General features: G+C 36.3%; 1 protein-coding gene across 4 annotated transcripts in view; it reads left to right on the top strand.

Annotated features, from left to right (window-relative positions):
• LYST (lysosomal trafficking regulator) overlaps positions 1–25,801 on the top strand; it is a 194,671-nt gene that overhangs the window by 112,965 nt on the left and 55,905 nt on the right. For 3 of the 4 annotated variants that reach the window (XM_049697336.1, XM_049697339.1, XM_049697337.1), the window contains exons 29-38: positions 7,522–7,713; positions 9,411–9,586; positions 11,291–11,497; positions 17,731–17,907; positions 18,479–18,555; positions 18,691–18,879; positions 20,811–20,956; positions 21,044–21,143; positions 22,310–22,371; positions 23,825–23,880. In XM_049697336.1, coding sequence (XP_049553293.1) covers positions 7,522–7,713; positions 9,411–9,586; positions 11,291–11,497; positions 17,731–17,907; positions 18,479–18,555; positions 18,691–18,879; positions 20,811–20,956; positions 21,044–21,143; positions 22,310–22,371; positions 23,825–23,880 — 1,382 coding nt within the window. The remainder of the gene's footprint in view (positions 1–7,521; positions 7,714–9,410; positions 9,587–11,290; positions 11,498–17,730; positions 17,908–18,478; positions 18,556–18,690; positions 18,880–20,810; positions 20,957–21,043; positions 21,144–22,309; positions 22,372–23,824; positions 23,881–25,801) is intronic. The other variant, XM_049697338.1, reaches the window with a different exon arrangement.

Below are 25,801 nucleotides of genomic sequence, written 5' to 3'. Positions count from 1 at the left end.
TGGAAGGTAGGTTGACTCCCCTGTATTCTGATGGCATTCACATTTGAAAACATTTCTTTGTTTCAAAAGCTAACCTATAAAGTTTGAGAAGGTTTTCCTCCCAGAGGAGGAAAACTGCTACTTTCCTACTGCTTTCTTTTCAGTGCTGTTCTCATTCAGTTATCTCTTGAGCACCTGCCTTGTGCCAAGCACTGTGTTAAATGTTGACGATACGGTGATGAAAAAAATAAAAAGACACAGATTCTTCCCTGCTACCGTAAAGTAGTAGAGAAATGTAGAAGGTAGGAATAGAGACCGTAACAGGGCAGCCTGATTTACATCCAGAGTTAGGGAAGCCTCTGAGGAAGTGGGATTTCAACATAAGGGATGAGAAAGGAGTTAGCAGGAGCCGGAGGAAGAGTATTACAGGCAGAATGAACAGCTGACGTGCAGGTCCTGGGGCAGGACATAATTAAGGTTGTTCAGAGAACTGAAAGAAAGCCATGTAGCTGAAGTATAGCCCTTGATGAGATAGTGCTGCCAGATAAGGCTATACAGGACAGCATGAACCAGATCACGTGTCATCATATGGGCCATGTTAAGGAGTTTATTAGATTTTATCCTAATGGGAAGTTGTCAGAGGTTTTTAAGTAGCTGGCATGACATAACCAGATTTTCATTTTGTAAAGACCATTCTGGTTTCTGTGCAGAGTGGATTAGAGGAAACTAGGAAAGGTAGTGGGAAGTGCAAGGAGGAGGCTATTGCAATAGTCAGGGCAGGAGACGATGGTGGCTCGGATATGGTTATGTTATGCACGTGACTTTAGGGCTTGCTGTAAATGAGGACATGTCATCAAATTCTTATTTTTAATATTGTTAGACTTATTTCCACAAAATCTGCTCTGACCTATATACACATTAATTCAGAAAGATAGCGTAAACACCCCATACACATACACATTGGCTCTATGTAGGCACACACACGCACACACACACACACACACACACACACACATATACGTCTGTATATACTGGACATAGGTGCATGCGCGTGCGCGCACACACACACACACACATCTGTATATACTAGACATAGGTGCATGCGCGCGCACACACACATATATACGTCTGTATATACTGGACATAAGTACATGCGCGCGCGCACACACACACACATATATACATCTGTATATACTGGACATAGGTACATGCGCACACACACACACACATATACGTCTGTATATACTGGACATAGATGCATGCGCGCGCGCACACACACACACACACACGTCTGTGTATACTAGACATAGGTGCATGAGCGTGCGCACACACCCACACACACCCACACACATATATATACGTCTGTATATACTGGACATAGGTGCATGCGCGCGCGCACACACACACACGTCTGTATATACTGGACATAGGTACATGCACGCACACACGCACACACACACAAATATATATACATCTGTATATACTGGACATAGGTACATGTGCGCACACACGCACACACACACATATATATATACGTCTATATACTGGACATAGATACATGCGCACACACACGCACACACACACACATATACGTCTGTATATACTGGACATAGGTACATGCGCGCATGCACACACACACACAGACACACACACACACACACATATATATATACGTCTGTATATAGTGGACATAGGTACAAGTGCACGCACATACACACACACATATATATATGTCCGTATATACTGGACATAGGTACATGTGCGCGCGCACACACACACACACACATATATACGTCTGTATATAGTGGACATAGGTACATTGTGCACACACACACATATATGTCTGTATATACTGGACATAGGTACATGTGCGCGAGCACACACACACACACACACACACACACGTCTGTATATACTAGACATAGGTGCATGAGCGCGCGCACACACCCACACACACCCACACACATATATATACGTCTGTATATACTGGACATAGGTGCATGCGCGCACACACGCACACACACACAAATATATATACATCTGTATATACTGGACATAGGTACATGTGCGCACACACGCACACACACACACATATATATACGTCTATATACTGGACATAGATACATGCGCACACACACGCACACACACACATACGTCTGTATATACTGGACATAGGTACATGCGTGCACGCACACACACACACAGACACATGCACACACACATATATATATACGTCTGTATATAGTGGACATAGGTACAAGTGCACGCACATACACACACACATATATATATGTCCGTATATACTGGACATAGGTACATGTGCGCGCACACACACACACACACACATATATACGTCTGTATATAGTGGACATAGGTACATGCGTGCACACACACATATATGTCTGTATATACTGGACATAGGTACATGTGCGCGCACACACACACACACACACACATATATACGTCTGTATATAGTGGACATAAGTACATGCGTGCACACACACACATATATGTCTGTATATACTGGACATAGGTACATGTGCGCACACACACACATATACGTCTGTATATACTGGATGTAGGTAATGCACACACACACTCACATATGTATACACGTCTGTATATACTGGACATAGGTATATGCGCACATACAGACACACACACACATATACGTCTGTATATAGTGGACATAGGTACATGCGTGCACACACACATATATGTCTGTATATACTGGACATAGGTACATGTGCGCACACACACACATATACGTCTGTATATACTGGATGTAGGTACATGCACACATACACACACACTCACATATATATACACGTCTGTATATACTGGACATAGGTATATGCGCACATACAGACACACACACACACACATTTCTCCAAACAGAGGACTTGGTAAATTGTTTGAAGTTTAATCACCCGTACAGTCTTGAGGGCTTTTAAATCCAAATCTTTCTTCTACCTGAGTTAAACTGCTTCACTGTGGTCGGTGCTATGCCGAAGTTTAAAACCATGTGAAACACTCATCTGTAGAGAAAAGCTATCAAATATACATTGTTTCGCAGGAGTATGTTTACATTATGCTAAATGAAAGTTTATGTAAATAAAACTTGTAAAGCATCCATGTAACTAAACTTATCTCCCTATACATCCTTCCTTTATTTATTTATTATTTTTTTAACATCTTTATTGGAGTATAATCGCTTTACAATGGTGTGTTAGTTTCTGCTTTATAACAAAGTGAGTCAGCTATACATATACGTATGTCCCCATATCTCTTCCCTCTTGCATCTCCCTCCCTCCCACCCTCCCTACCCCACCCCTCTAGGTGGTCACAAAGCACCGAGCTGATCTCCCTGTGCTGTGCGGCTGCTTCCCACTAGCTATCTATTTTATATTTGATAGTGTATATATGTCAATGCTACTCTCTCGCTTCGTCCCAGCTTATCCTTCCCCCTCCCCGTGTCCTCAAGTCCATTCTGTATGTCTGCATCTTTATTCCTGTCCTGCCCCTAGGTTCTTCAGAGCCAGTTTTTTTTTTTTTTTTTTTAGATTCCATGTATATATGTTAGCATACGGTATTTGTCTTTCTCTATCTGACTTACTTCACTCTGTATGACAGACTCTAGGTCTATTCACCTCACTACAAATAGCTCAATCTCGTTTCTTTTTATGGCTGAGTAATATTCCATTGTAAATATGTGCCACATCTTCTTTATCCTTCCTTGATGTAATATCTGAATATAATCTCTCCTCATGAGCTTCCCTCCCAGTTGTGCCTCTTTTGTCCCAGGTGGAATTCCACCTTTTACCAAGTCTGGCAGTAGTGCTCAACTGCCTGCATGCCAAAAGGTGACTTTTGGACCATTTTCCCTTTGCAGGATTTCTTAGATAGTCAGAGACTGCTTAGATGGAATTCACCCTCTTTGACAGAGGAAAGTATACCTTTACTACCTGCACAAATGCCTGCTATTTCTTCCTTCTTGACGTTTCTCTTTCTCATATCTGTTTCTTCCCTTTTCTACCTAGTTCCCTGGTTTAGTTTATGATCAGCTTGTGCCTGGGCTAACACAGCGGCCCTTTTGCTATTTTCTGTTTGGTCTGTGATTTCTCTAACAGTCTGTCATCTCTCTCTTTTATGTACTAGCGCTTTTATCACCCTAAGCCTAAGAGCCCCGCAGAGCTCCACGTTTGTATTATTTATTTTTTCTTTGTGTGAGTCATTTTAAAGTGGATAATAGACTTTTAGTCCTTTCTCTAAACCATTCTCCTTTTTGTTCCTGACTCCTCTAGCCTCTTCTACTGGGGCTTATATTTTTCACACTATCTAAGTAAATGCAGTTACCGTAAGGCCACATGAGGCTTATAGAATCCTAAAAATTTTGAACTTGATAAAAGACCTTGAAAGTCATCCAGTCCAGCTTCCTCATGTTGCAGATCCACCGAGGCCTAGACTTAGAGACTGCTGGAGCGAGGCCCCTGCACCCATCTCTTTATGTCCTACCCAACACCCACTCCTTCCAGGTCTGTTGTATCTTTATGTCTCTCTCAGGTCTCTCCCAAGCATTCTTCCTGTTTTAAATACTACCTCATTTAAATTCTGTCATTTTATAATGTCATTTTATAAATCCAGTTTATAAAACTCCACTTTATATGTGTTAAACTGTTGCTTTGTATTTCCTTACATGTTGTTTTACACATGTATTTGGCAAAGCTTGTGTTGTATTTGTTGAGTATTAGTCAAAAATTATTGTCAAAAGTGTGTTGGCCTTGTACACTGTCGGAGCAAAACATACACAGTGCTGAAGCTCCTCTGCTTCTGAGCAGTGTTGTTATTAAAAACTCACCTAAGTCCATTTGTTCATGATACTAAAGTGACTGAGAGGGATTTATATTTCCATCATTTAGATCATCAACTGTTCCTTCAAAGGTTTCATACAGGCTGTTCTCATTAGTGGCAGATGTTTGGAGGGATGTTTTTTTCCTGGGTAGACTTGTTCAGCGTTTACTGAAAACTGCTGAGACGGCTGGCGTCTCCAACCCCACAGCCGCCACCCCCTGCACCTCCCGCAGGCCTTGTAGGGACAGCTCCTCTTGTGGCCACACACCAGTTTTTGATGGCAGACAGGTTCACTCAGGCTGTGAATCCCAGGATATCCATGGCCTGGGACCAGCGTTTCTTCAGCAGCACTTTCGCCACATCTAGATTGTGAGTTCTCATACTCTTGGAGGCGTTAGGTAATATTTTATTGCCAGCTTAATCTTCTTACAGCCTGACTCGTGTACCATTCTGCTCAACAGCTCCGACGGTTCCCTACCACCCAGTGAACAAAGCGCCCATTCCTTAGTGTCTATGTCTTTTTTTTTTTATATACATAGATATGTATAAGAGAGAGAGAGAGAATTCTGCTTGAATAGTATCATCACTATTTAGTATCACTCAACCTTCTGTTTGTAAACTGATTTATATTTCAATATAGTATACTTTTCCATACAATATAAATATTCTTATATTTAATGAATGCCTAATAATCTGTTAGATTTGCCATGATCTTCTTCCCAACCTTCTTCCCTAACCATTATCAATAAACAAAGGTATTTTTTTTACTTGTTTGTTTTTGCTATTATAACAGGATAGCAATGTACATTCTTACATATATATTTTTTCCCTTGTCTGCTTATCAATATAAAAACTTTACACATCACCTTAATACACAAAGGAAGAAGTAAGTGTTAGGGTATTATTTAAAGAGCTACACATACATTTAAACTGTATGTGTGTGTGTGTGTGTGTATATATATATGTATATCGTGTTATTGATATAATTCACCTACCAATGAATTTCCTTTATATTTCAACCATTAATAACAATACCAACTATTAACTTTTAATTCTTTGTATGAGACAGGCATTGTGTTTCACGTACATTATTTTATTTAATCCACAGAACAAACTTCTTTATCCATTCATTCAGCCATCAGATATTTATTGAGCATCAGCCATTATCAGTTATGATTTCATCTGGTCTCATGGAACTTATATTTTACTGGAGAAAATGGCCAATAAGCCTGTAAACAAATATACTTAGTGTAGTGTCGGATAGTGACAAGTATCTGCCTGTGAGGTAGGCTCTCTTTTACTTTCTAATCCACATCTTCCCTATTAGGAACCTGAGGCTTAGAAAGCAGAGTATGTGAGGCCACACCAGCTCAATGCAGCGTCACAGCCTGACTGCTGGGATACCCTCCCCCTTTTTCAAGTACATAGAACTGAAGAAGACTTAACATGCCCTTATTTGGTGTATTGCCGCATCTCTGAATTGTGATTATCAGCTGCTTATACAGCATGAAAGCTGTCAGAGATGTAGACGTTTGGAAGAATCCGCTTAAGCTAAGGACATCATCTGATAATATTATTCTTGAATATATCCCAGATATGAATGTTTCTTCTTTTTATTTGCTTCATTTTTGTCTCAGAGGTGACTCCACCTACCAAAATGTATTAACTGATAAAAAATACTGATTACCTAAAATACTGGACAATCTAAAATGCTATTAAAATATTTACATATTTTGCAGGACGAGTCATTAAAACCTTTTGTAAGTAATGTGTATAGAGGCTATTTGTGGACTTTGATATATATGCTTTCATAATTTAAAAAAAGGTTCAATTCCAACGAAGGATTTCATTATTCCTCACCTACCAAGACGTCATTTTCGTTCCTGTGGTCAACTTCCGATGCCCTTCTCCTTCAGTCCATTAAATCAAGACTCAGTCCCCTCCTTTTCTCCTGGATCCGCTCCCTGTGTGGTGCCTTTCAGAGCAGGTGCAGTAACGATGCAGGAACCCCATTCCTGCCTCTTTAACCTGAGGAAACATTTCTCGGGAAATGCTTTTGAGGATTGAATCCCACGTGATGCATATGTTCCAAATCACTTTAATATCTGGACTCTTCACTTTATTTGGCTGATTTCTACTATGTCACTATATACACTTTTCAAAACTAATTTATAAAATTCAGCAATGTTAATTACCCAGAAATAGTAATGTTCATGCTAAAATGTGATGTGCTTTAAAAATCTGTTGATTATTTTGGAATACAAGGAAGTGAAACAGTATTTGAAAATATTTTGTCAAAGCATTCTGAACTGTATGTGTGTGTGTGTGTGTATATATGTGTATATATATATATATATATATATATATATATACACACACACACACACACACACCCTTCTAACAGTTCGAGTTTTTCAGAGGACTAAAATTTTGCCAAATGATATCCATCCTACTAAGCTATGTCACAAGCTTCAACATTCTTGTTTAGGACTTTGACATCAGAGGTACTGTTGCACTTCTTCAAAGAGGGAAAACATATGCTCTCTTAATCACTCTCTTTCCTTTGTATAAATTACCTTTGAATTAAATAAGGTTCTTTTCATGGTCTGATAATCAAAAAGTTACAGCAGAAATAGTTTCTTTGGTCCTTGTTAACTCTGGCATTTGACGTTTTCATTTATATACTTGAAGGTCCTCGAAAATTTCCCCTTGCTCAAACTGACTCTCTTCTGATGAAAATGCGTTCAGTAGCAAGTGATGAACTTCATATGATGATGCAACGGAGAATGAGCCAGGAGAATCCTGTCCAGGCAACCGAAACAGAGCTTGCACAGAGACTGCAGCGGCTCACCATTTTAGCAGTTAACAGGATTATTTATCAAGGTAGGACTAGAGAATAAATATGTTCTTACTCAGATATTGAACTAAAAGGAAAATAATTTAAGAGAGAACTGACTAGGTTTCAAATTTTTTAACAGCCTTATACTTTCATTGTTAGTATCCACACTAGTAAAAGAATCTCTCATTTGGAACTAATAGCCTTGAATAAAATTCCACTTTTTAATATGTTAAATGCTGGCCTAGACTGACCATTGAAGTTTTAAATAGTACAGCACCTCCAATATATTTTTTTAAACTTTTCTTTGAGATAATCATAGGTTCACATGCAGTTATTAGGAAATATTACAGAGATCCTGTGTACCCTTTACCCAGTTTCCCTGATGGATCTTGCAAAACTATAGTCCAGTATCAGTACCAGGATATTGACATCGATACAGTCAAGAAAAAGAACATTTCCATCACCACAAGAATCTATATGTTGCCTTTTAGCACCGCACCCATCTTCCTACCACCCCCATCCCTTCCTCAGTCCCTGGCAACTATCAATCTGTTCTCCATTTCTATGTTTTCATCATTTCAAGCATGCTAAATAAATGGAATCATACAGTGCGCAGCCTTGTGTAGGACTGGCTTTTTTCACTCAGCATAATTCTCTGTAGAGTCGTCCTAGTTGTTGCATGTATCAATAGTTTGTTCCCTTTTTGGTTTTGATGAGGAGTAGTCCATAGCATAGATGTCGCAGTTTAGTCATTTACCTGTAGAAAATTGATCTGGGTGTTTTTCAGTTTGGGGTTATTACAAATAAAGCTAGCTGCTATAAACATTTACGTAAAAGTTTTTGTGTGAACGTGCGGCTTTCCTTTTCTGGGATAAATGTCCAAGAGTGCAGTTTCTAGGTTGTACGGTAGATGTGTGTTTTGTTCTTGTTAAGAAACTGCCAGACTTTTCTAGAGTGGCAGTATAATTTTATATTCCTACCAGCAATGTGTGAGTGGTCCAGTTCTCTTCACGTCTTTACCAGCATTATGAGTTTCACTGTTTTTAATTTCAGCCATTCTGATAGGTAATATAGGGGTATAGCCTTGTGGTTTTAATGTGCGTTTCTACAGGGGCTAAATGATTTATATATTTATGTATAAACTTTAATACCTACAGAAACCACTAAAAAGCTATGCAGAGAAATATACTCAAAAACGCTATAGATAAGTCAAAATTCTAAAAAACGTTCAAGTGACACGCAAGTTTTTTTTTTTTTAACTTTTCTAATTTATGTTTGGGGCAACCAGCCTCCAGGGTAAACTGTGAAATTGAACCATTTTTATCACATGCATGGCATTTGATGGGATAGCATGTCCAGTGAAACAGGTCTGCACATCTGTCTAATGTAAATATCACATGGTCTTTATGTTTAATTTGTACAAGAACCTTTATGACTTTTATCATTTTTCAGTTTAATTCATCTTCATTAGTAAAATAAATCTTTAATTTAGAACTGCGTGACTTATGTATGTTTAAATTTCTACATTGTTTTAGGTGAATTCATTTTCTCTAGTATTTTGTATTTTCTACATCTAATGCACCTACTACACATTTATATTGTGACAACAGAATCAGAAATTACATAGAATATTTTTGCCAGCATCATTATCATTTGTTATGGCTAGTGATTTGACTAATTCAAATTTGACTAACTTTTTGACTTGATTTGACTAATTTTTTATTCGTCTTTTAATTCAAAGAGTTTAATCCAGACATTATTGACATTTTGAGTACTCCAGAAAATGCACCTCAAAGCAAGACCTCAGTTTCCCAGACTGAAATTTCTGAAGAAAATATTTATCATGAACAGCCTGCTTTCAATCCATTTCAGAAAGAAATGTTCACATATCTGGTAGAAGGCTTCAAAGTATCTACTGTAAGTAAATTAATTACATGGGAAATGTTCATTCACAGAAAAGGATCAGGGGTTTTATGTGTCTGTATTATATGTTTTCAAAATCATATTCCTACACTTTCACAGCATTTTCTGAAACTCAGACAACTTGAATGTTAATAACAGAGTAAAATGTATTGCTAATTTACCCTTTCGAAAAGGACTCACTTCATGCAGCATTGTTTTTAAGTCTGTAACCCAACAACCATTTTCTAATGTTGTAATTTTGTAAATAAGATCAGCATCAGAAAAGAGTAGGAATTTGATGATTACTATGAGGTTTAAACTAATAACCTGTTTTTAACGGACTTTATTTATAGCTACCTACTCTAGAATTATTATTATGATGAATAATTATGAAGTGTAGATGTTGCCTTAAGCATATCCAACACCTTCAAAGTGACACAGAGAATACTGACAAGCGTCAGGCTCCATTTATCATCAGCTCACTTAGGGTTCTGTGGGCCACTTACAATTGACCATAGGGAACAAATTGGTCAGTACACTCCGTAGATACCAAAGGCTAATCTAATTCTAGCAGAACTCATAAATCATGATTCTGCCAATCTCTTAAATCTAAACTAGATTTTGTTGTCTGCCGGTTCCACTTAGAACTGAATCATTCACACAGAGCCCTTAGGACTAGGAGTAATTGGAGAGCCATTTCCCAAACTCAGAATAAACTCTAAAATGTACCGATTCCAGTTTTTAAACCAGATGCAGGATATTTGATCAGGATTGGGTTAGCCTTAGTGGGACCACAATCGAAACAACTTATTTGGTTATTTGTTAGGGGATATTGATGGTCAATTTACATGCAGTTCTTAATTTGTGACAATTATACTCAACGTTTTAGTACTAATTCAAGTCTTTATTATGAATCCTTTCTCTTTTGTATTGCAAAATCAATGTAGGCTTATCTACCACTATTCTTTGATGGTTCTTTTTTTTTTCCTTTTAAAATTTCCAAGCCCTAGGTAATTTTTTTAAGCGGCTTAGGACTTTAACTTCTTTGTCTCTCCTTTTTAAAATTGTGGTAAAATATACATAACATAAATTTTGCTATTTAAGTGTACATATCAGTGACCTTAAATCCATTCACACTGTTGTGCAACCATTACCACTATCCATCCCCAGAACTTTTTCCATTATCCCAAACTGAAACTCTGTACCCATGAAATAGTAACTCCCCATTAGCCCCTCCCCCAGCCCCGATAAACCACTACTCTGCTTTGTCTCTATGACTTTGACTTTCTAGATACCTCATATAAGTTATCATACAATATTTAATATAATATTTGTCTTTTTTGTATGTGGCTTATTTCATGATTCATTTTAGTAAAATGTTTTTAAGTTCATTCATACTGAAGCATGTATCAGAACTTCCTTTCTAAGGCTGAACAGTATTCCATTCTGCGTATATACCACATTTTGTTTATCCATTCATCCATCAGTGGGTATTTGGGTTGTTTCTACCTTTTGGCTATTTTGAACAATGCTGCTGTAAACATTGGTGTACATCCATCTCTTTTAAACCCCATTTGTATGGATGTATATGTCTTTCTAATTTCAACTGTTTAAAAAATTCTGGAGTAAAACATGTTCTGTGATTTTTAGGACTGTGTTGAGGTTAGGATATTATTGCTTAAGAAGTTTGATCCTAATTCATTTCTGTTTTAATTTAAGAGTTCAAGTAAAGCCAGTGGTTCCAGACAGCAGTGGGCTAAAATCTTATGGTCTTGTAAGGAAACCTTCCGAATGCAGCTTGGGAGACTGCTCGTGCATATTTTGTCACCAGCCCACCCTTCACAAGAGAGAAAGCAAATTTTTGAAATAGTTCGTGAACCAAATCATCAGGAAATACTACGAGACTGTCTTAGCCCATCCCTGCAAGTAAGTACCCCAGTACTTCGTAAGTAAAAACTATTGGTCAAATATAAAACTGTACAAAACAAGATCTGAAATTAAACTGTATTTTCATGCCAAACACCATAAATTAGTTTTCTTACCAAATAAATATTTTCTGAGGTCTTTCTTCAGATGCTCTTTACCAGAGTCAATTTGACCTCTCTGTTTATTCCCCATTTCCTTTTCCAGGGTTTAAAAAGTTCTGTATCTGAGTTCTTATAAGACCCATTGTAGTTCGTTACTAAATCTTGAAGTGTTTTCTTTAAGAACTGTTTGGAGACTTTTTTAAGCATTATATTATCCATGAAACATCTATAGTGAATAGCTCGAACAACAGTACATATAACATATTTCAAAAATATTTATAGTAAGTTAAAACAAAATATATTTGTTGATCATCTGGAATGATAAACTCAAAATACTTAAAGAATTTTAAAGTCTATAAATTCTATCACTTACCTAGCAATAGATGGAGAATTTAAATGGTACAGCCATTCTAGACAGCTGTTCAGCAGTTTCTTATAAAATTAAGCATACCCTTAACCTGTAACCCTAAAATTCCATTTTTAGGTATTTACCTAAGAGAAATTAAAACGTATGTCCATAAAAAGACTAGTAGAAGAATATCCACGGCAGCCTTTTTACTAATAGCCAAAAACCGGAAGTAACCCAAGTGTCTGTCAGTGGGAGAATGTGTAACTAAGTTGTGATATATTTATACAATAGACTACTATACAAGCAATAAAAAGGAACAGACTACTGATACACCCACCAATGTGGTTGAAGCGCAAAATCATTGTGTCGGTGAAAGGGACAGCCAAGCACAAAAGAGTAGACATTCTGTGATTCTATTCATATGAAGCCCAAGAACAGGCAAAATTAAGATATGGTCATAGAATCAAGCAGTAGTTGTCTCTGTAAGGAGAGGGGCAGTGAGAAGGGGAGTTGATTGGAAAGGGGCATAAGGAAACTGCCTGGGGTGATAAAAATGTGCTGTATCTTAGTTTGGGTAGTGGTTACATGGGCGTATGCAGTTGTCAGAACTCGTAGAAATGAACATTTAATGTCTATATGCTTTATCGAATGCAAATTATACCACTATAAATAAAGTATTAGATGATATTTAAGAAAGGACAGGTATCCCTTTTACATCCCTGGGAAACTCAGATTTATCATACTAAGAACCAAAAGGTTAGAGATTTGAAGTGATACTTTTAAGGTGCTCTTTCCGGAATTGAGACTCTCTCAGGTGCACTAAGGGCATTGTCTTCCCTTCCCAAGGCAGAAGCATGCCTAGCCCATAGTTTCCTTCTATGGAGGATTCAAAGAGATGTTCTTTCATTGTTTTATACTTAGCAAAGCTGCGGTTGCTCTGAATCCAGCCCTGATATCAGTTCCCAGTCCTCTCCTACCAGCCTCCCATCTCTACTGCTCCATTTCTGTTGGTGGTATCCTTACTGCTTTCGGCTTGAAACATTGGAACTACAGTTGACTTTCTTCTCTCTTGAATCCATTTTATTACCAAGGCCAGTTATTTGTCTAGTCCTGCCTTTCTCTATAGTCTGCCCACCCATCCTAGTTTACACTTTCACCCCTTATGCTTGAATCACTAGAATAACCTCCTCTCCACCTCAAGACCAAAGAACTCTATCTGATAGTTTTTTTAAGGTTTATTATGGCAACATTCAAGCATACCTAGAAGTTGGGAGAAATCAGAAAAAGAACCCCACATGACATTACGCAGCTTTAATTTTTCTTTGTAGTATTTTGAAACAAATGTCAGATATCAAATCATTTTACCTGTAAATACTTCAGTATGTATCTCAGACTGATAGGACTTTGTTTTAACTTATCACTCTCTGTGATTGTAACAATAATTCCTTATCATCATCTAATACCCAGTGTTTAAATTTTCCCAATTTTCTTATATTTTTTTAAATAGTTCTCTTGATTCTGGACCCAAACAAGGCCCTTACACTGCGTTTGTTTGATGTGTGCTACATCTTTTTAATTCTGGCAGTTATCCTCCCCAACCTTTTTTTTTTTTAATGTCGTGTATTTGTTGGTGACGCTGGGTCATTTGTTCTGTAGAATTTCCCACATTCTGGATTTGGCTGATTGCATCCTTGTGGCTCTAGATCTAGAGGCTTGACTAGATTCCAGTTCTTGATTTCATATTTGCCTTTGTGCTTGGATTTTTAAAAGAATACTTCAGGAGTGCTTTGCGTTTTCCATTACATCATGGCAGGAGACCGAGAATGTCTGGTTGCTCTGCTCTTTGAGATGGTAGCAGCCTGATTCATCCGTTGTGAAGTTCATCCTCAATCTTATTTATTTATTCATTCATTCATTCATTCATTCATTTATTGGCTGTGTTGGGTCTTCGTTTCTGTGCGAGGGCTTTCTCTAGTTGCGGCAAGCGGGGGCCACTCTTCATCGCGGTGCGCGGGCCTCTCACTGTCGCGGCCTCTCTTGTTGTGGGGCACAGGCTCCAGACGCGCAGGCTCAGTAGTTGTGGCTCACAGGCCTAGCTGCTCCGCGGCATGTGGGATCTTCCCAGACCAGGACTCGAACCCGTGTCCACTGCATTGGCAGGCAGATTCTCAACCACTGCACCACCAGGGAAGCCCCATCCTCAGTCTTTAACCTAATAGTTTTAGCAGCCATACAGCTGCCAGGATCCATTTTTTGATTAGGAGCTGCAAAATAGTGATTTCTCTACATTTCTCATTCCACCAGCATCTGTTAGCTCTGATCTTCTATTGGGAAGAGTATTCCCTTATCAGCTCTTTGGCTACCCTGAAATATAGTCTGTGTAGGAAAGGCAAGGTAAATGCTTGCTTCTTTCCTCTGTTTGTTTTTAGAATAATAAGTTGGTGCCCTGGCAACCTTTAATTTTTGTATTTGTTTTTATTTTTGAGGTCTTGTCATGAACTCAGGTACTTTTTAATAAATTTACTAAGTAGTTTCACACCTGTTCAGATTAACACCTCTGTAGATTCAAGTTGTTTTATCCTTTTAACATGGCCTGTTTAATTTTTAACAAGTTAATATGATTAACTTCCTTCCATTCTGGAGCAGAAGAATGTCCCAGGCTCATCTTGTACATTTCCTTCCCTGGGCCTGGAGCCAAACTCTTCCCCCAAGAAGCCCCTATTTCCTTGTAATGAGATAATAGTATTTAGAGACTATAAAGCTAGGGACTAGGTACGTTTATTTCTATTGGGTTGTCATTTCTTCTCAGCCTTTTTAGTGAACAAAGCTAAGAATTGTGTATTTTTTTAGGAAGAAAAATAAATCATGAATTCATGATTTTCTTGGATTTTATGTTTATATTTCTTTTTATTAATGTTGATAAGCTTAATTTCTGATGACATTACCATAATTACTTATTTGTTTTATCTATCTTTAAAACATTTTCAAAATAAGATGACAACATTGTCACTTATAACAAATCTACTGAATGCAGTTTAAGATTTCTTGGTGGTTCTTCTGTCCTTAGGATACCATTATGGGTGTACCACGAAAATAGTGTATCGTAAAAGCATTTAAAATAATTTTCTCTATTTGGTTATGCCACCAACTTGGCATCAAGTAACTAGTTAGGTTCTTTTTTTTCCCTTCAATTTGCTTTCTGTTTTTAGAGATTCCACTGAATATTTATTTGTTTAATTTTGTTTTTAATTACATAAAATGTCTGCCTGATTCCAAAATCAAAATTGTGAAGCATAGCACATTCAAAGAGGTTCTAGCTTTTATCTCTATATCCTTCCCTCGTTCTTTCCCTTTCCCTGTAGGTAACCATCCTTACCTACAGGTTTTTAAATTTCTTTTGGACATATAAGCAAATCTGTGACACACACACACACACGTATATATTATCTCCCTCACTTCTTAATACAAAGAAAGATAGTGAACCATACGCATCCTTCTCACTCTACTTTCTTCAACTAACAGTGTATCCTAGCGATCGTTCTGCAGCAGTATGGAGAGCTCTTCTCCTTTTTACAGCTTCCTACAAGCTGTGTTCCATTTGTAATCTGCCTGATTTTTTTTTTTTTTAATTCTGCGTGGATTTTAAAGCCCCAAGCTTCTCTTCTACTGTTACAACTTGAGTCTGGTTAATTCTCTACTCTGTGGCTCCTCCTTTTTTCAACATAGTCCCATCTTTTCTCTTATAACCGCTTCACATCCCTGTAGTCCTACTGACAAGCTGCTTTATTCATGGTGTCCACTCAGCACACCACTCTGTCTCTTCTCCCCTTTGTCTGTCTATATGCCCGTCCTGTCCATTTAGGCACGTACCCACATCACGTGGTACCACCTTCAAAGCCTTCCTTCCTTTCTTTAGTCCACTCAGAACTCTTCCTTCTTGAAACTTCATTGAAACTTTTATTTTTACACATTTTAACATTTTATTATTTTCTTAGGATTTGTGTTTAATAGATTCGATTCCTTAAATCAGTTTTCTGAGAGCTGAAAACAAGACTCCGCATGTGTGTGTCTCCAATAGCACCATTTCTAGTCCCAGGAACTGCAGCCAATAAATGATTGATCAGAGGATGTTAAAATGAGATATTAGAAACAACTTCAGTGTCTAGAAAAATCATGTGTTTCTTTGGATATTCAGAATGAATAAAAACATTTCTGCTAGTTTTTCAAGATGATTTTTAAATGTCACTGAATACTAAACTGAAATTTTTTAGAATTCTATCAAGAACATTGCCTTTAAGACACACATATGAAAGTATTCTAGTCATTTACCATTTCTCTTTATTTGCCAACTCTTCAGGCCTTTTACTTGCAGAGCATCTGTTCATTTTTCTCTTTTGGTCAGGTAGCAGCTGTCTCCTGACTAATTTAAAATGTTGCATTAAAATGAGCTTTGCTATTTTCATCATTGCATATGTTCATCTTATGCTTTTGCGAAATGACATGATGTGATTCAGCGTGTTAATTTAAATATCACCCAAAATGTAATAGTTTCCAAATCCATTTGTTGACTATTCACAGTTTAAAATATCATAAAGCCAAATGCAGTGATACTTGTATCAATGTAAATTTTTTAAAAAGTAAAATTATGCATGTTTCACTTGTTGGCAAAATTAATGTCTAAATATACATAGTGTACACATAACCATCAGGTGTATTATCTATGGCATGAAAGGGCCACTTAAAAAATCATGAATCAAAGTTTGGTTTAGGTTTACACTTGGAAGGACCATTGTCATTACCTTAAGTAACACTCTAATTTTCTTTTTAGGGTCTGTTCATAGAAGATTGGCCTAAACCAACCCTTCTCTAGACATGCACAGAACTGAGTGATGATGTATTATTGGTTTAGAGTTTTTCACCTTTTGTTCTCCCTAGGGAATAGTGAATGCTTACAAACAGATCCAAAGATACATTTTTGTTCTGGAATTTTCTCCAATGTTTATTCTCCCAGGCAGAAATTAAAGGAGAAAGAATAATCATGCATAATCCTCTTACCTTAAGGTTTAAAGGAAAGTTTTCCTTCCAGTTCAGTTCTATGAGAAGAACTAAGAATTATTTTTCTTTATCCCAGGCTTATTTTCTGTATTCCTTTAGCAAATCCTCTCCAAAATTCTTTCCCCAAAAGGTTGTGTGCTTGCTTTTTTCCTTCTTTCCTTCTTTTCCTTCCTTCTTTGCTTTCCTTCCTCTTTTCTTCCTCCCTCCCCTCTCCTTCCTTCCTTCCTTCTTTCCTTCTTTTCTTCCTTCCTTTTCCTCTCTTTCTCTTTTTTTTTTACCTTTTACAATGAAAATTTTCAAACATACTAAGGAAAATGGAGACTAGTGAATACTGTATGAATACCATATGACCGTCACATAGATCTAACAATTGTTAATAATTTTTATCATATTAACATCATTTCTTTTTTCTGAAGTATTTTAAAGTAAATTATAGTAATCATGACATTTTTCAAAAGACATTTTTTATGTAACCGTAACAACATTGTTATACCTAACAAAATTAGCATGTACTGTAATGTCATCATATACCCAACACATAATCGTTTGACAGTTTCTTCAGTTGTTTCCAAAATGTGTTTTTTAGCTGATTTATTTAAACCAGATCCAACCAAATAAATCTAGCAATGTAATTTAATTTACTGTTAAATAATTTAAATGTAAGAAATAAAAATTCTTTATGACTTTAAAAAATTTTAATTAAAAAAATTGTTACTTTTTTTTTAAAGCATGGAGCCAAGTTAGTTTTGTATTTGTCAGAGTTGATACATAATCACGAAGACGAATTGACTGAAGAAGAACTAGACACAGCAGAGCTGCTTATGAATGCTTTAAAGTTATGTGGTCATAAGTGCATCCCCCCCAGTGCATCGACAAAATCAGACCTTATTAAAGTGATTAAAGAGGTGAGTCAGTGAAAGCATAAGAAACAATTTTCTTAGGATATCCGATTGAATATAACTGAAGAATGAAAGGTTTTTTTTTTTTGTTATAGAGTACCATTGATAATGAATTTGATTTTTTTTTTTTTTACTTTATATTGCTTTTTTACTATGAGAGAACAAATAGGCCTGTTTTAAGGAGCATTTTATTCTCTGTGGTCTTGCTTATCCATTGTCATTAGCTTTCAGGGAAGGAAAGATTTTAGTAGTGACAAGCAAGTTGAATCATCGACCTTAAGTTCTGGGTTCTTTAATGAAAAGGCAAAATAAGGAAGCAAGCAACTATGCACACCCATCGGGTTTGGCAACCCTAGTTAACTATTCCACCCTAATTTCTGTGACCCAAATTGTGTGGAAACAAAGGGGAGTTATAGCATTATTTAAGTGGTTAATGTATTTTAATATTTTGGTCTCGTGGGGACAATATTTTTTTCCTTTGTTAACTTTGTTTTAAATTTAGTTTGTTGAGCTCTGTGCCAGTGTTAAATGGTAAATAATAAATTTTATATAATATATTATTATCCAAATCTTTTAGGAACAAAAGAAATATGAAACTGAAGAACATGTGAATAAAGCCAACTGGCAGAAAACAGTTAATAATAATCAGCAAAGGTAGGATTTTATGTGTTCTAAAAGCTGTGTCTTTTAGGAACCCATTAGATTTCACATATACTTTTAAAGTATCATGTTTTGATATACATTTAATGTTCCACATATGCTTAACTTATGGGCATCTTGTTTGTTTAGTCTCTTTCAGCGTCTTGATTCAAAATCAAAGGATATATCTAAAATAGCTGCGGATATCACCCAGGCAGTGTCTCTTTCCCAAGGAATTGAGAGAAAAAAGGTGATCCAGCACATCAGAGGAATGTATAAAGTGGATCTGAGTGCCAGCAGACACTGGCAGGAGCTTATTCAACAACTGACGCATGATAGGTAGGCATGAATTTTTATATATTGATGTTATTTTCACTCCAGAGTAAAGATTCATAACATTATCGCATTAGTTTAAATATTTTTTGTTTACTCATTTGTGATTTATTTCATCTTGAAGAATAATCCTATGAGAATATTTTTTTTTAATTTTTAGGGAGAGAAAAAATAATGAGAGGGAGGGGCATTAGCTCTTCCAGAGAGAAAAATCTATATAGTGGCTTTCATTTTAAAATATGATCTTTGCAAAAGAATAGAGAAATCACTGAAACAGGATAGTTGGGAAATAGACCTTTTTCTAGTTAAGATTTTAATAACACAGTTAAAAAAATGCATCACAAATAAGGAAAAGAGGGAAATTAAAGTATTATTCTCTGAATTTGATTAAAATAACTGATTAGTATTATGACTTTGAGGCACTAAACATTATACACTAATCATTATGCACTAAAGCAAATTCCAGGTGAACAAATGAACGAAACTCAAAAAGTTTACAAAGTAGAAGAAAATAGGATATTTATCAATGGTGATGGACAGATAACTTTCTTAAGATCAAACACAATTGAAGAAAGTACAAAGAAGAAATTAATGGCTTTGACCTTTCATATTTTCCAGTGTATTTAACAAGCACAACCACAATGAAACATCAAAGTTTATTTTCAGCAAGTATTTCACAGTTAACATTTTTATGGTTTTAAAAATGCATAAAGATTTGAAAATAAAATATCAAGATCCCAAAAGTTTGAATAAGCAAAAGACATGAATATACTCTTCACATAAGACAAATAGAATTAATAAACAGATGGGACAATATTGACTATTGCTAGAAGCTGATTTAAAACCTTTAGATACCGTATTTTACCTTTTATGGTACAAAAAAAAATTATTTTTAGGTGCTAATCTCCACAGCAGGAAGAAATGTATCTTAGCCCTTGGTCAGAGGTTTGGTGGCATTGTACACTTTGACATGTGTCAGGAACCCTACAAACATTTTATTTCTAGTTCCAGTTACCCTGTTTTAGTGATTCTGTCCTAAGGAAAATATTCAAAATATGGAAAAGCAATAAGCATAAAGGTTTTCATCTCTGCATTATTTATGTTAGTGAATGAATTGGAAACAACTTAAATATATAATAATAGTAATAGAGTTAAATACATTATTATGCATCCACTCAATATAACGTTAGCCACTTAAAATGGTAATAATAAAGACTATACTGTGTTCAGTGAAAGAAGGCGGGATATAGAAATGTGTATACATAATAATTTTAACTGCAATTTTAAAAACTGAAAGAAAGTAATCACTACCAGTATTTTGGTATGTTTGGGGTAGTGGGATTAAGGGTAATTTTTTTTCTCTTATCTATTTCTAAAAATGTATTTCATATGGTTCTGTTTCCTTTCATTTAAAATATTAATTTACTTTAAAACATTTTAAGAAATGTGATTACTACAAAAATGAACTCATTTTATTTGTTTTATTAGATAATAGGCAAAATGGGAAATGAAGAAAATTAATTTGGAAAATTGATTTTTTTCTTTAGTTTAGATAATAGGCAAAATGGGAAATGAAGAAAATTAATTTGGAAAATTGATTTTTTTCTTTAGTTAACCATACTAAGTCTAATATATTGCTAAAGCATACATAGTAGTCATGCTCTATCTTTTTAAAAATTTAATAGATACAAGAAATTGGTAGCAGAGCTTGCCTTGAGGCAGGGTCAGTGGGACTCCGGAGCAGAGGAAACTTTTTTTTTTAAATGTTATTCTTTTATACAATGTGTATGCATATCCTAGTCTAATTATATAACTGGTTGGGATTTTTCAATTGAATAGATACATTTTGATTTATTTATTCAATTTCTATAATGATTTTTTTTTTAAACTACAAATACTTCAGGTTGCCACTTAAAATCTTTTCTTTTCACTTGCAGAGCAGTCTGGTATGACCCCATCTACTATCCAACTTCATGGCAGTTGGATCCAACAGAAGGGCCAAATCGAGAGAGAAGGCGCTTACAGAGATGTTACCTAACTATTCCAAATAAGTATCTCCTTAGGGATAGACAAAAATCAGAAGGTGATAGTGGCTTCTTGACTCAACATGTAAATATAGCATATTAACTATGGGCATTACACAAAGATAATAATGTCCTTTTTTCCTCAGCAGATGTGGTCAAACCACCACTCTCTTACCTATTTGAAGACAAAACTCATTCTTCTTTCTCTTCTACTGTAAAGGACAAAGCTGCAAGTGAGTCTATAAGGTAAATTTGAATCCATAAGACATTTTCTCTTTTGTTGAAGGTATTAAAGACTTTAATAGTCTATTGTGCTTATGTAATATTTATTTTAGATAATGCCGTGGTTTTGGGAAAGATCCCAAACATGGCTTAAAGAGAAGACAAAGCTGAATGGCCAGAATCCAAAAAGAGCAGACATTTTTGTTAGGGAGGATTCATTGGACTTCAGTCATCATGCTCTGGCCCTTGGTTGCATACATATATTTTTGTGGTTGATTTTTCCAACAACTCTGTGAAATAGATAGCGCTGCTGGTGGCGTCTCAAGAGGCAATCTAGTGTATTGATTAAAGGTTCAAATCCTAGTTCCTCCTCTTACTAGCCATCTGATCTTAGCCTCTGTCTGTCTCAGTTTCCTCATCTGTTACATGAGGAAGATAAGTCATAGCACTATTCAGTGGGTCAGTATGGTAACTATTGATAGTATTATCATTATTGTTGTGGTCGAGGTTGTTATGATGCCCATCGTATAGATAAAAAACTGCGAGACTCAAAAAAGATAAGTGACTTGACTAAAGAATAGAGGAGGGCTTCCCTGGTGGCGCAGTGGTTGAGAGTCCGCCTGCCGATGCAGGTGACGCGGGTTCGTGCCCCTGTCCGGGAGGATCCCACATGCCACGAAGCGGCTGGGCCCGTGAGCCATGGCCGCTGAGCCTGCACGTCCGGAGCCTGTGCTCCGCAACGGGAGGGGCCACAACAGTGAGAGGCCCACAACAGTGAGAGGCCCGCGTACCGCAAAAAAAAAAAGAATAGAGGAACTTTTCTGACTCTGAATCCCCCCTTTTTCCTAGAATGCTAAGCTTCTTTTCTGTGTTTGAAGTATCAGAGCCATGAACCAATGTTTGCTTATTTACTGGAAAATATACAATATTGAAATCTCTTTTAAATAACGGAATCCCTGTATTCTGCATAAGAGTGTTGGGATTATTCACCTTTTCTAAAAGTTTCTGCTATTTTCTCCTCTATTGTAATGTCAATAAATGAGATCTTTTCATGTGGATTTTAACAAGATGTTTTATGCTTTTGAAACTCTAGTCTGCGTTGCTGAAATCTTCTATGATAAAATAAAGCTTTTACTCTCTGAAATTGGTCAAAACATTTAATCATAGTAATTTTAAATATGTTTTGACAGAGTGAATCGAAGATGTATCAGCGTCGCACCATCTAGAGAGACAGCTGGTGAATTGTTGTTAGGTAAGTCACATTTTGCAGATTTTTACACATATTCACCCTGCCTATTTTATTCTTAGATAATTTGAAGCATTGTTTTGACACACTACCATTAAATGAGATGAACTTTCTATAACAAATAACCTCTTTCTTATAGGTTATTTTGCCTTAACATTGTATATAATGTAGATGACTCATGAATGTGAAAAATGCCAGTCTTATTCTCTGAAAAGCACAAGAACAACATTTTAATTTTTATAAAATTGACTTTCTTCATGAGTATACATTTTTATATTTGATCATTCCTTTTATTATATATCAATTTTTATTTTTAAAGTAAAGAATTATTGGTATACTTATAAGCCTACTGTTTTAACAGATACCCCTATGCATATGAAATATATCCACCTTGAGATTGTTCATAATTTATATTCTCTATTGTACTTCTGAGAGAAAGGCCAAGACTGTTGATCCAGGGATAGTTATATTTGGTGAGAAACTTTTTCCTCAAGACGTGAAGGAATAAGGTTTATCACTCTAGTCTCTGTTCCCTTAAAGAACCAATTTGTACGCTGTGGGCCAGTTGTTCTCAAAGCGCGGTCCCCGAATCAGGAGCGTCAGCATCACATAGGAACTTCTAAGAAATACGCATTCTCAGGCCCCAGCCCAGACCTGCTGAATCTGAAACTCTGTGGGTGAGGCCCAGCGATCTGCATTTTTATGAACCCTGCAGAGATTCTGATGCACCCTCAAATTTGAGAGTCGCTGCAGTTGGCTAAAGCTATAGCCCCGAAGGCCTGACAGGCAGAGTTTCGAGCTTGCCGGGGCTGAGCACCATGGTCACAAGGATGGAGATGGTGCCTTTCTCCGAGCCAGCCGTGCCAGTGCTCAAGGTGACCAGCACCCACTGCAGAGCCCCAGGGAAGTTTCTACTGTTTGGATACATGACGTAGGGACATGCATTAACAACAGCCTATCAAGCAGGAAAAATTGGGGAAGTATCTTGTAAGGCCTTTTCTGCCCTATTGAGTGTTTAAGTCAGCAAAATAATTAAGCGTTCCTCTTTTGCTAGAAAATTTAGTTGATAACTTGACTTCAGTTAATGTATGACAAAATAAAGCAAAGTAATATGCTAGTAACCTAAGAAGAATACTGGTAATAATTAATAGCCTAAACCTTTCAGCATGAAGTGGCAGACACTGTTAATAAACATTTTACATATATTCTAATTTAATTCCCACAGTAACCCTGTGAAATAGAGTCCTCCCTCTTCTTTTTATAATGAGGCTAAAGTACAAAGAGGTTAAGCGACTTGCCGAAGATCTCATGGATGCGCTTCAAAAATATTTATTGAGTGTTAGCTCGTTCTGGGTTCTGGGATTCAAATTCAGTCCAACTGACTCCAGAGGCATGCCTTTAACCATATAAGGTAATAGTGCATATACATTTTTAAACTCATACCGATTATTTTCTGCAGGTAAATGTGGAATGTATTTTGTGGAAGATAACGCTTCTGACACAGTTGAAAGTTCCGTGAGTAGAGGCTTAAGTTTGCATTTGTATGAATCTAGACAAATTCCCAAAATGTATAAATTTAATACAACCAGAGAGCTTGTAGAAAGAACTGTTAGAGTTCATTAATTGTCGCACTCTGTGTAAATTTGTCTGAATTCCAATTTTTTTTTAAAGATAATTTTAAAAAGAAGACCATGCCATCCCCTCTGGCTCATGGTCTGATTCGCAGAGCCCTGAGTATTATGAGTCATATTCTAAAGTGCTCCTGTTATTTCTGTGTATGTCCACTCGATTTCTCACTGCTGTCCTCAGTAGCAACAAATTCCCTGCCACTCCCAGTTTGCTATCATGTACATTTGCCTTCAAAAAGAAAGAAAAATATTGTCTAATTGAATAACTTAAGTAATCCTGATATTCACATAGCTTAGTAGTCATGATTTTTATTCTTCTGGAAATACTGATATCAATCAAAAAATAACAAAAAAGACTCAATTCACATTTTTGTACAGAAAAGCATTTTATCCATTTGAATTCATTTACATGCCATTAAAATATTGTTTTGAGAGCCCTGTAACAGGAGAAGTAAGGCTCTTTGTTTCAGAACTTCTAAAGCTACAAAGTGCTAAGGATGTAAGTAAATAAGATTATGTATGGTTTAATGGTGAATACATATTTGATTCAAAGAAATTAATGAGTGAAAACATAAAATTTGGTTGTAAAGCAAATCATGTTAAAAAATAATTAATTTAATATAGCCCCCGAAAATTGAGTAGGCATTATTTCATCATTCATATAGGAATTACTACAGTATTTATCCCAGCTAGTAAAAATATAGTTATGTTATTTTTCAAGATGTATCTTTTCAGCAACCAAAGAATTTAATAGTTGATACATGAACCAGCTTTTTTTCTGGATCCAAAAGGTTACATATTCCACCTTTAAAACTCGAAAAAGACCCTTGCTTTTTAATAGATTGAAGGCTTCTTCTTTTCTCTGTCCTTTTGTAGCATTTTTTCTTACTTCCTGTATGACATTTGCTATCTTGCCTTTTAAAAGTGGGTGCAAATATCTCGTCCCCCCTTTTTATCATACATAGATTTATTTTATGCAGAGCACTTAGCAGAGCACCTTGCCTGTAGATGCTTAATTAATGTTTATTAACTTGAATTCATGTTGAATGTCGAAGCTAAACAGGGAGGATTTTGGTTTTAAGAATGAGAATATTACGTGTTCATTAAAATATTTTATTTTCTTTGTAATATATTTCCTGTCTCTACTTCTAGATATGGGTTGGGACCCAGCACAGTAGTAAAGCACACATAGAGCAGGCCAAAGTGTCACTTCCTCCTTACAGCTGTTTTTCAAATTTCTCTTTATTTTTGACTCCTGGAGATTTCATTTCCCTTACTTTCTTGCAAGCTCAACTATACATGTAAAAGAATATTTGCTTAGTAAAAGAAATCGGTCTGAAAAGTCTACATACTGTATGAGTCCAACCATATGACATTCTGGAAAAAGGAAAACAGTGGAGACAATAAAAAGATCAGTGGCTGCCAGATGGAACAGAAGGGAATTATAGGGCAGTGAGACTAGTCTGTATGATACTGTAATGGTGGATACATGTCATTAAACATTTGTCAAAACCCATTGAACTATACAACACCAAGATTAAACTATGGACTTTAGTTAAGAATAACCTATTCAATAGTGGCTCATCAGTTGTAGCACATGCACCACGTGAGAACAAGGTGTTCACAGTAGGGAAACTGAGTGCGGGGAAGCGTGGAGTGCCATGCTATCTGCTCGATTCTATAAACCTAAAACTGCTCTAAAAAATACAGCCTACTAAAAAAGTTTAAACGAAGGCTATTTAAATTCTTTTCCTTAGATTTTTTAATCCAGCATTTTGAAGGGTTTAGTAGTGGGAGGATTTTCAGAG

Source organism: Orcinus orca, chromosome 14, assembly GCF_937001465.1.
Source record: "Orcinus orca chromosome 14, mOrcOrc1.1, whole genome shotgun sequence".
In the NCBI taxonomy this organism is placed as follows: Eukaryota; Metazoa; Chordata; class Mammalia; order Artiodactyla; family Delphinidae; genus Orcinus; species Orcinus orca.
This window is presented reverse-complemented; position numbering and strand designations above follow the sequence as displayed.